The 12,590-nt window shown below is 36.7% G+C and overlaps 1 protein-coding gene across 13 annotated transcripts in view; it reads right to left on the bottom strand.

The window, feature by feature from the left end:
• The window catches only part of CCDC171 (coiled-coil domain containing 171), a 294,601-nt gene that overhangs the window by 150,935 nt on the left and 131,076 nt on the right, over positions 1-12,590 (bottom strand). For all 13 annotated transcript variants that reach the window (XM_070590719.1, XM_070590726.1, XM_070590716.1 and 10 more), the window contains one exon: positions 347-851. In XM_070590719.1, the coding sequence (XP_070446820.1) occupies positions 347-851 (505 nt within the window). The remainder of the gene's footprint in view (positions 1-346; positions 852-12,590) is intronic.

The raw sequence follows: 12,590 nt of genomic DNA, 5'->3' as shown, positions 1-12,590 counted from the left end.
TTAAATAGGGCAGAATCTCTGGATTGGCTTAATGGAAAAATTACTGTGTAAACTCCACACTTTACTATGAAAAGAGCATTCAAACATAAAGAAAGCTAGACAAACTTGAAATCATATATATTTACTACTCTATATTTTAATTTTTATAATAAAATATCAAAACCTAATTTATACATAAATATACATTTATCCATACACACATACATATCTACATACGTATGGGACTATGTTGCATGATTTGACATCATAAACGATTTTTTTAAATTTTTTCCATAATGGCCAAACATATTCACATTATATGTCACTTATACTCAACTTAGATTTTTAAAAGCACAAATTATCTTACTTGGAAATTTATGCTTGTCTTTGGGCTCTCCTGTACACACTAACATGCCTATGCCTTCTTTGAAACTTTCCAACCATGTAAAAAGAGAGGCACACGATTGGCCCAAAATCCTGAGTCTGTTTGCTGCCAAAATTGCAATAACAGCTTTCCGGAAGACACGTATCAATCCTTTGAATGGTTTTTTCTTCACCTTAGCTTCCTCTTGCTTCTTTTCCTCTACAGATGACAAAGCCTGGGCTAGAGTTCTGACTTCCAACTTGAACAACTCAAAGGTGTTGACCTGCTCTTGGAGAAAATCTCTCTGTGTAGATAAGGCACATGATCGTCTATAGAGAGGATACAAGGCACCAGCCATCAATGCACAAGCCGCCAGCAAGGATGTTTGCTCCCTTTGAGTCTGTGATAACACGTTTTTGAAGTGTGAATTTTCAAGAACCAACTGTTCATGTGACTTTTCAATACGATTCAATTTTTCCATATTTTTTTCAGCAATTTCTTGAAATTTCTATAAAAAGAGAAGTCAAATAATGTATCAGATCATGAAACAAATAAGCATTTTATTAATTCCTCTTTATAGAAAGTAAACAAACTTTTACTGACAACTACTTTTTTCTTCAGAAGATGCATGTTCTAAAACATCCAAAAAATACATGTAATAGAGCGACAGTGGGCCAGCTTGGATCTGAATGTGCACATTGATTTTTAAATCCTGTTACATAGAAGCTTTACATAAAGTAGAACACATAAATTTAAAAGTACTTCATGAATTTCCTGTACCTCATGCATAAACACACACAGTAAGAAAAAAATTTCTCCTCTTCCATTCCCTGTAATTTCTCTTCTTCCATTCCTCACCAACTTGTATTTCCACTTTAAACAGAAGTTACACCACCAATAGAGGCTTTCCTATATGTAAAAAGACCTTACTTTTTGCCAAAATAAGCAAAGGGTTAAATCAATGATACAACACACAGCACTTGACTGTCTGAAATTAACTAGACGAGAGGGGACTGACTTTCAGAGCATACACACTTCTTGGATTTCTTTCTTACTTCCCCCAGACAGAAGGCTGTACAAGGTACAGCTCCAGCAGTGGCAGGAAATACTATTTGTGAGCTGGGCCTCAGCAGCTCTCTGGTCCTTTTTTCCTAATCAAGGCACTTACAGTCCAAAACTTAATTTGAAACACAAAGAAATTTTTACTGCAGACACCATATTTTCATCACTAGAAAACAATCCAGTTCTCCATGAAATCTTATGCCTAATCATTAAGGAACTGCTGAGGCAGAGTAAATTTTAGAAGATAACAAGTTCACTTTCCTTTACTGATTCCTTTATCATTCAATGAACATTTATTGATTACTCACTAAATTCCTTGTGCTAGGAAAATAGACAAGTAAATCAATTATTGTGGTATAAAGCTATGATAGAGGTATGCCAGATTGCCAGAGGTGCACAAAAGGGTGTTTACACAAAATGACGTTGACAGTCTTTTGGAGGGACATGACAAAGGACAAGTGGGACTGTGGTATGCAGTAGAAAGAATAAAGAAAAAAAACCCTACTCTACCAATAAGGAAACTAGCCAATAGCTACCCTATCATAATTTAATCTAACGTGATTTAACAGCTTCTTTTGGATCTTTATTTAGCCAGGCGAGCTGCCCTGACTTGGTCATGGACCCTTCTTTTTAAAAGCAGGCCAAGGGAGTTCAATTTGAATAAGGGGGTCAGCTGGAGACAGAGAGAAATTGTGTTCTGTATATGTATGGCAAAGTGAAGTGTTGTGTTCATTATGAGAGAATCCTTTTAGGGGCACTAAGGAAAATATTTCTCTTTGTATCATTGGTTCAGACTGTAATCTGTCTTAAATTTAATGTTGATCTTTGAGAGAGGTTTATGGTGAGTCCGTGTCTGATGCAAGAGTGACCCACTGAACAAGAAGAAGAATCAAAGGCATTTCTGAAATTTACATTGGCAGGAAGACTCAAAACTGATCAGACTTGGAGCAAATCATACAAACTCTTGACTACTCTGCAAGATTTGGGTGTCAAAGCCTACCACGGACAATACTGATAGGCAGACGCCAAAAAAAGTCAAAGTTGTATAAATACACTGCTGAGGAAAGTAACTCCTGGCCAAAATCAATCCTAAGGCTAGGGGATGAGGTTTCCCAAAGGTGGATAGTGAGTAGAAGGAGGACTCAGAGGTACAGTCCTGAGTACAAAAGAGTAACAAAGTATTGAAAAGCCACTCTCAGAGGATTCAACTTCTTAAATGCTTTCCCTTGGGCAGGGAAAAAGTATATTTTAGACACAGTTTTAAACGTTTCTATACTATACTTTAATACCCTTTATATACTCCAACTCTCCTCAAGTCTGATCCAGCCATACCTGTGGTAGTACTACGGGAAATAAAGGAATGGAGAAATAAAGGAACTGTGGCTTACCCCTCACCACCTCTCCAGTGACAGCCAGGCTGTGGCAGCAGCATCCTGTCAACGGGACTGTGTCCCAGAGCTCCACGTGAACACCACTAGCAAAGGAAGCAGAATCCCACCAGGAGCAGCTGAGAGGAGCAAGAAACTCTGAGAAGCACTAGCCAGGCGACTGCTTGGAAGAAACCCTTGGAGAGACCCTTCTAAGGGAGGCCACCTTGAAGAAAAGGGAACACTGACACTTTGGGCGTAGCTAGAGAAAGCAGGGAAACTAGCTTGTGGAAAAGTAAGAGCCAGAAAACAGAATAATGTCTTCCAAAGAAGTACAAATAGTTCAGAATACATGAAGAAAAGAGGCGACTGATGGAATTTGAGAAGTAGGTAGATAATAGATGAGTAAGCTAAGGAATTTAAACTTCATCCAGAAAGCTATGAGAAGCCGTAAAATCCTGGAAGAGTCACTAAGCTTTAGTAAATGGACGGGAGAATTGGAAACATTAATAAAGACTGCCAAGAGGAGCAGCAGAGTTGCAAGGAGTCGGGGTAGAATGAGAGGAGTAAAAGGAAATTACAAAGGCTACTTCTATATTCTCTCCAAAATCAATTCCACCAGTTCAATTAAAGGAAAATTATAGAAAATCTAGGATAAAAGAGGCACACTGGTCATAGTTAGGCAGTGGAAATAAAAATGAACCTGATCAGGTTCTAGGTGGCTGCCTATTTACATATTTACAAATCTCAAAGGCTCAAGCAGAAGTGGATTTTCAACAAAAATTACCTTTTTTGAATAACAAAAAAAACAGTGAAAAGATATATTTGCTAGTGATATTTTAAGTATTTCAAAGTCATTGGTCAAAATCAAATGGATTGTTGAAGGAGAGCTCAAAGCAAAGTAAGCCCATTACAGAGAAGATTTAATTCTAGCACATGATAGATCTCAGTCTCTTCTACTGCATACAGCTGGTCCACTTCCAAAGACCATCAGGTTAAAGCTAAAGGCATTTTAGAGAGGCAGCCAGAAACAGGCAGGCCTGGGGTAAGGATGAGAGAGTAATCAAAACATGGCTAGAAATGGATAAAAATCTAAAATACATTACAAAAAAAATCCACTTCTCTCTCTGCAGAGAAAACAGGAACACACTGGAATTTCTGAAAAACAGAACTGAGATTCTGGACTTACACAATTAGTGTTCATTTTAGGCTACCTACTAGAAGTAGCAGTGATGTAATAAAGCAATTTTTGAAGAGTCTCGTGTCATTTTATGGCTGCCAAATTTTGATCATTTGTAGTAATTATATATTAAAAAGTGCTGATTAATATTAATTATTACCACTAGAGATGATTTCATGAGACTCTTCGTATAATTTGTATTGTAAGAAAGAGAAGCCATTCACAAATTGCGAAAAGAACAAAAATAGGGCTAAGAATACACGTGGAGTCTGTTTATAAACAAAAAAAAACCTTCAAAGATCGTTTAGTTATCTAACAACCATCTGTTGTCTTAAATCATTCTTGGTTTAAGTAATTATAAACAAGATATCAAGTATCAAGGCTTATTTTTTTAAAATTCAACCAGGCCAATATTCAACTAGATAACTAGGATTAGCAGAGTGGGCTATTTTAATTAAAGATTTAAAACTAATGAAATTAAACATTTAAGTTTTTAAAGCTCTTATTGACAAACAGTAGTTTAACAAAAAAACAAAACCTCACTAATATTAATACCTAATGAGAGTTTTGTTAATTTCTTAACAATTACATTTCTGCATCCCTGGCATCTCCACTGAAATCCAGAATCACAGATCTGACTGCCCGTTAAGCATCTCCACTTAGATATCTCATAGCCATCTCAAGCTAAAATACCAATCCAATACTGTTGACTTTCCCCTAACCATGTTCAGAATAGTCCTTTTTATATAAGTAGACAGCACCAACATCCAGCCAGTTGTTTCAGTCAAAAACTTTATAGTCAGTCTTAACTCCTCTTTCTTTCACTCTATCCTCTGCATTCCTAAATCAAAGCCATCAGCAAGCACAGTTTGGTTTACCTACAAAATACATCCAGATCCATCTCTACTGCTACCACCCTAGTTCTAGCTATCATCACCACTAGTATTCATGCTGGTGTTGCAATGCTACCTTCATGTCAGATTATATTGCTCCTGCCTAAAACTCACCTATCAATTTCCAATATGCTTATAGTAAAATATCAAAATATATTATATTTTGTATATATTTACATGTGTATGTATTCTTACATAAGGAAGTATCCCTTGATTCTTATTTATTAAGTGTTTTTGTCAGGAATGTGGGTTAGATTTTGTTAAAGCCCTTTTCTGAGAGATAATCAAGTTATTTTTATTCTTTTGTTTCTATTAAAATGTCAAAATATAATAATGGATTTCCTAATATTGAACCATCCTTGCATTTCTAGAAGCAAATCTACTTGATCATGATTTATTATTTTCTTAATAAGATGTTAGATTCTGTTAAATGAGACCCATCTTTAGTATTCTTTGTTCTAACTTTAGCAGGTTATGTATCAATATTGTAACAGTATGTAATTCTCAAATGTAAAACTACCTTTGATGTATATAAATGTATATGTGTGCATGTGTGTGTTTGTGCAGATATAGGTAGAGATAGAAAGAGAGACATTCTAAGGTCAGCATCTTAAAAATCAAGAAATACCTAAGGTACTCTTACCAAGTTTAGGAGCAAGGCAAGTACTAGTATTTAACATTGTACTTGTGGTGTTATTAGCCAATTCAGTTAGGCAACAAAAAGCAATTTGAGACATATGAATTGGCAAAGAAGAAGTAAAACTACCTCTATTTGTAACTAAATCTAGAAATCCCAAGAAAACCAATGATATAACTAAATAACTCAAACAGTAAAAAAAGTTCAATTAAGTTAGAGAATATAACATTAACATGCAAAAATCAATAGCCTTTTGTTCTTAGCAGCATTATTGACAATAACCAAAAGGTGAAAAAAATACAAATGCCTCTCAGGGGATGAATGGATAAACAAAATGTGGTATGTCCATACAATAGAGTATTATTCAGCTATAAAAAGGAATGAAGCACTGACACATGTTACAACATGGATGAACCTTGAAAACAGATACTAAGAGAAAGAATACAGACATAAAAGGCTATATATATATATAATTCCACTTATATGAAATGTACACAGTAGGCAAATTTATAGACTCAGAAAACAGATTTGTGGTTGCCAGAGGCTAGAGGAAAGGAGGAATGGGGAGCTACTGCTTAATGGCTACAGAGTTTTTGTCTGGAATAACGAAAAAGTTCTGGAACTAGATAAAATGGTGATGGTTGTACAACACTGTGAATGTACTTAATACCAATTTATTTTACACTTTTTTAAAATGGTAAATTTTATGTAGATTTTATGACAATTTTAAGAATCAAAATTTGTATATATACAAATAAACAACAAAAAATAAGATAATGGAAGAAAAAAGCCCATTTCCAATTCCATAATAAAAAAGTAGCACACTTAGGAATAAATGTAGCCCAAAATGTGCAAAATCTATTTGAGGAAAAGTTTTAAACACAGTTGAAAGAACCAAGAGAACACTTCAAACTTCAATAGGCCAACTTAATATCACAAAGATGTCAATTCTTTCTAAGTAAATTTAAAATGTAATAAAATACCACTAAAAAACAAAAACAAGGTTTTTTTCTGGAGCTAGGCAAGCTGATTTTAACTTTGAAAAAAAAGGAAGCTGATTTATGGCCTCAGTGGAGGATGAGGTCAGCATCATGGCAGAGTGAGCTCTCCAAGTAAACTCTCCCCCAAAAGATATAATGAAAAAGACGTACATATTCCAACAGAGGACATCCACACAACACAAAAGACATCTGAGAGACCCGTGCAGCCACACGTAGGAAGGTGGAGGAGCTGCAGCCAAACCCCTGAAGTGGAGGAGCTGGAGCCACCCCCCTGGATCAAGGTAAGAGAATGCTTCTCTTCCTCACGGAAAGATAGTGACCCGGGGATTACACACAGCCACAAGGAGGAAAGCGGGGAGGGAGTGGTGGCCCTCCAAGGGAACACCATAGATCCCTGAAGTTCCTCACAGCCCAGAGAAAAGCCCCTCACAGAGAGGACTAGCTATCACGGGGGTGTCTGCATCAAGCCAACTCCCCAGGAGACCAGATAGCAAGGGCAGAGCGAGAAGCCCCCAAGATCGCACAGGAGAAGAAAGTGCTCCTCTCCCTCCCGCCACAGTGCAGCAACTTGGAGCTGTCCCCTTGGTTCATAGCAGGCTCAGAATATGCCCTTGACCCACACCTAGTGGCGAAAGGTGGAAGTGGCAATCAAATACTACCACAATGCAGAAGCACAAATATACGACCTCCAGCAGTATGAAAAATTATATTAAATCTCCAGACCAGAAGAAAAATGAAAAGTACCCAGAAATTAATCCTGAATACACAGCAATCTATAACCTAAATGACAGAGAATTCAAAATAGCTATCATTTAAAAATGAGTTGAAAGAGGATACAGATAGATAATTCAATGAGTTCAGGAGCTACTTCACAAAAGAGATGAAACTATAAAGAAGAACCAAGCAGAAACATTGGTGATGAAAAACACAATGGCTGAGATAAAGCAGAATATAGATTCCCTGAATGGTAGAGCAGATATCATTGAGGAACAAATCAGAATGATTGAGGACAAAAATTTAGAAATGCTTCAGATGCAGGAGGAGAAAGAACTAAGAAGAAAAGAGAAATGAAGAAAGTCTCTGAGAATTATCCGACTCAATTAGGAAATGCAACATGAGGATTATAGGTATTCAAGAGGGAGAAGAGAAGGAGAATGGAGTAGAAAGCTTGTTCAAAGAAATAATACCAGAGAACTTCCCAAACCTGGGGAAGGAGATGGAAATTCACATGAAGGAGGCCACCAGATCTCCTAATTTTATCACTGCAAAAAGACCTTCTGTAAGACATACAGTAGTGAAGCTGGCAAAAGTCAATGACAAAAAAAAAAAAACTCAGGGCAGCAAGGCAGAAGAAAATAACTTACAAGGGAAACCCTATCAGGCTTTCAGCAGATTTCTCAGCAGAAACCTTACAAGCCAGGAGAGAGTAGAATGATATATTCAAATTTTTGAAAGACAAACACTTTCATCCAAGAATACTCTATCCAGCAAAAGTACCCTTTAGATACAATGGAGAAATAAAAACGTTCCCAGATAAACAAAAGCTAAGGGAGTTCATCGCCACAAGACCAACCCTACAAGAAATCCTCAAGAAGGCCCTCATACTTGAAAAAAAAAAATGAAGAAAGGGGTTACAAAGACCTGAATAAGGAGATAAAAAAATCAGAAAATTGGAGCTACGCAGCAGAACAGGTTAGCAAATACTTATGTAAAACATTAGAAATAAAGGGAAGGAGGGGTCAGGCCTGTGGCTGAGTGGTTAAGTTTACACACTCCACTTCAGCGGACCAGGATTTCGCCAGTTTGGATCCTGGGCGCGGACATGGCACCGCTCATCAAGCCATGCTGAGGCAGCATCCCACATGCCACAACTAGAAGGACCCACAACTAAACATATACAACTATGTACCAGGGGGCTTTGGGGAGAAAAAGGAAAAATAAAAAATCTTTAAAAAAAAAAAAAAGAAAGAAAGGGAAGGAGGGAAGGAAAACACCAAAAACAAAGATGATGTTATCATTTTAACCACAAACTCACAACACAAGATGGAATAAGATGTGACAAAAAGCAATGTAGGAGGGGAAGGGGAAAGAGACTGAATCGGCTTACTGTAAGGAAATAAGCGGTCATCAGAAAACAGACTATCTCATCTACGAGATTTTGCATACAAACCTCATGGTAACCATTAAACAAAAAAGTAATCAGAGTCACAAATAATAAATAAGGAGAAAACTAAGAAATCCAGCCTAAAAAACTACCTAACCAAATTGGTAGTCCAAAATACACAGGACGAGAAACAAAGGAAATGCAGGAGAACTGGAAAACAAATGGTTTTGTCTGTTAAAATGGCAGCATTAAGCCCTCATATATCAATAATCACTCTAAATGTAAATGGACTGACCTCTCCAATAAAAAGACACAGAGTGGCAAGATGGTTTAAAGAACAAGACCCAGCAATATGCTGCCTCTAGGAAACACATCTCAGCTCCAACAACAAACACAGACTCAGAGTAAACAGATGGATGACAATACTCCAAGCTAATGGCATACAAAAGAAAGCAAGTGTTGCAATACTTATATCAGACAAAGTAGACTTCAAGATAAGATAGGTAAAGAGAGACGAAAAGGGGCAGTATATAGTTATAAAAGGGACACTCCACCAACAAGACACAACACTTATAAATACCTATGCACCCAACACAGGAGCACCAAAGTACATAAAGCAACTATTAACAAACCTAAAAGGAGATATTAACAACAACACAATAAGAGTAGGGGACCTCAACACTCCACTCACATCAATGGATAGATCATCCAGACAAAAAGTCAACAAGGAAACAGTGGAACTAAATGAAATGCTGGACCAGATGGACTTAATAGACATATATTATTATATATATATATATCTCCACCCAAAAACAACAGAATACACATTCTTCTCAAGTGCACATGGAACATTCTCAAGGATAGACCATATGTTGGGAAACAAGGCAAGCCTCAACAAAATTAAGAAGACTGAAATAATAACAAGCATCTTTTCCAACCACAATGCTATGAAACTAGAAATTAACTACAAGAAAAGAGCTGAGAAAGGGACAAAGATGTGGAGACTAAACAACATGCTACTGAACAACCAATGGATCACTGAAGAAATTAAAGGAGAAATAAAAAAATATCTGGAGACAAATGAAAATGAAAACATACCATACCAACTCATATGGGAGGCAGCAAAAGCAGTTCTAAGAGAGAAACTCATCACAATACAGGCCCACCTTAACAAACAAGAAAAACCCCACATAAGCAAACTACATTTAACTGAATTAGAAAAAGAAGAACAAAAAAGCCCAAAGTCATCAGAAGGAGGGAAATAATAAAAATCAGAGCAGAAATAAACACAATTGAAACAAAAAAGACAGTAGAAAGGATCAATGAAACAAAGAGCTGGTTCTTTGAGAAGATAAACAAAAGTGACAAACCCCTAGCCAGACTCAGAAAGAAAAAAAGAGAGAAAGCTCAGGTAAATAAAATTAGAAATGAAAGAGGAGAAATTACAATGGATACCACAGAAATACAAATGATTATAAGAGAACACTATGAAAAGCTATATGTCAACAAATTGAACAATCTAGAAGAAATGGATAAATTCTGAGACTCTTACAACCTCCCAAGGCTGAATGAAGAAGAAATAGATAATCTGAATAGGAAAATCACAAGTAAAGAGATTGAAATAGTAATCAAAACATCCCCAAAAACAAAAGTCCAGGACCAGATGGCTTCCCTGGTGAATTCTACCAAACTTTCAAAAAGGATTTAATACCTATCCTTCTCAAACTATCCAAAAAATTAGGGAAGATGGAATATTTCCTAACACACTCTATGAGACCAACATCACTCTGATACCAAAACCTGACAAGGACAACACAAAAAAGGAAAACTACAGGCCAATATTGCTAATGAACATAGATGCAAAAATTCTCAACAAAATATCATCAACCTGAGTACAGCAATACATCAAAAGGATCACACACCATGATCAAGTGGGATTTATATCAGGGACATAGGATGGTTCAACATCTGCAAATCAATCAATATGATACACCACATTAATAAAATGAGAACTAAAAATGACATGATCATCTCAATAGATGCAGAGAAAGCATTTGACAAGATCCAATGGCCATTTATGATAAAAACTCTTAACAAAATGGGGATAGAAGGAAATTACCTCAACATAATAAAGGCCATATATGACAAACCCACAGCCAACATCATTCTCGACAGGGAAAAACTGAAAGCCATCCCTCTGAGAACAGGAATAAGACAAGGATGCCCACTCTCACCACTCTTTTTTTTGAGGAAGATTAGCCCAGAGCTAACTGCTGCCAATCCTCCTCTTTTTGCTGAGGAAGACTGGCCCTGAGCTAACATCTGTGCCCATCTTCCTCTACTTTCTATTTGGGACACCTACCACAGCATGGCTTTTGCCAAGCGGTGCTATGTCCACACGCAGGATCCGAACCGGCAAACCCCGGGCCACCAAGAAGCAGAACGTGCGAACTTAACTGCTATGCCACTGGGCCAGCCCTTCACCACTCTTATTCAAGATTATACTGGAGGTTTTGGCCAGAGTAATTAGGCAAGAAAAAGGAATAAAAGGAATCCAAATAGGAAATGAAGAAGTGAAGCTCTCGCTATTTGCAGACAACATGATCTTAAATAGACAGAACCCTAAAGAATCCATTGGAAAACTATTGGAAATAATCAACAACTACAGCAAAGTTGCAGGGTACAAAATCAACTTACAAATATCAGCTGCATTTCTATACTCCAATAACGAACTGACAGAAAGAGAACTCAAGGATACATCCCATTTACAATTGCAACAAAAAGAATAAAATATTTAGGAATAAATTTAACCAAGGAGGTGAAAGACTTATACAAGGAAAACTATAAGACATTATTGAAAGAAATTGATAATGACACAAAGAAATGGAAAGACATTCCATGCACATGGATCAGAAGAATAAACACAGTTAAAATGTCCATACTACCCAAAGCAATCTACAGATTCAGTGCAATCCCAATCAGAATCCCAATGACTTTCTTCACAGAAATAGAACAAAGAATCATAAAATTCATATGGGGCAACAAAAGACCCTGAATAGCTAAAGCAATCCTGAGAAAAAAGAACAAAACTGGAGGCATCACAATCCCTGACTTTAAAAGGTACTACAAAGCTATAGTAATCAAAACAGCATGGTACTGGTATAGAAACAGGCACACAGATCAATGGAACAGAACTGAAAGCCCAGAAATAAAATCACACGTCTACGGACAAATAATCTTGCAAAAAGGTTCTAAGATCTTACAATGGAGAAAAGAAAGTCTCTTCAATAAATGGTGCTGGGAAAACTGGGCAGCCACATGCAAAAAAATGAAAGTAGATGACTACCTTATGCCATACACAAAAATTAACTCAAAATGGATCAAAGACTTGAAAGTGAGACCTGAAATCACAAAACTTCCGTAAGAAAATATAGGTAGTACATTCTTTGACATCGATCTTAAAAGGATCTTATTGAATACCAAGTCTTCCCGGACAAGGGAAATAAAAGAAAAAATAAACAAGTGGGACTTCATCAAACTAAGGAAATTCTGCAAGGCAAAGGAAACCAGGATCAAAACAAAAAGACAACCCACCAACTGGGAGAAAATAATTGCAAATCATATCAAACAAGGGGTTAATCTCCATTATATATATGAAGAACTCACACAACCAAACAACAAAAAAACAAACAACCTGATCAAAAATTGGGCAGAGGATATGAACGGATTTCTCCAAAGAAGATATACAGATGGCCAATAGGCACAGGAAAAGAAGCTCAACATCACTAATCATCCGAGAAATGCAAATCAAAACTATCCTAAGATACCACCTTACACCCATTAAAATGGCTATAATCACTAAAACAAAAAAGAGGAGAGGTTGTGGAGAAGAGGGAACCCTCATACACTGCTGATGGGAATGCAAACATTTAGCCACTATGGAAAACAGTATGGAAATTTCTCAAAAAACTAAAAATAGAAATACCATATGACTCAGCTATCC

The sequence above is a fragment of the Equus przewalskii genome, chromosome 22 (assembly GCF_037783145.1).
Source record: "Equus przewalskii isolate Varuska chromosome 22, EquPr2, whole genome shotgun sequence".
NCBI lineage: Eukaryota > Metazoa > Chordata > Mammalia > Perissodactyla > Equidae > Equus > Equus przewalskii.
This window is presented reverse-complemented; position numbering and strand designations above follow the sequence as displayed.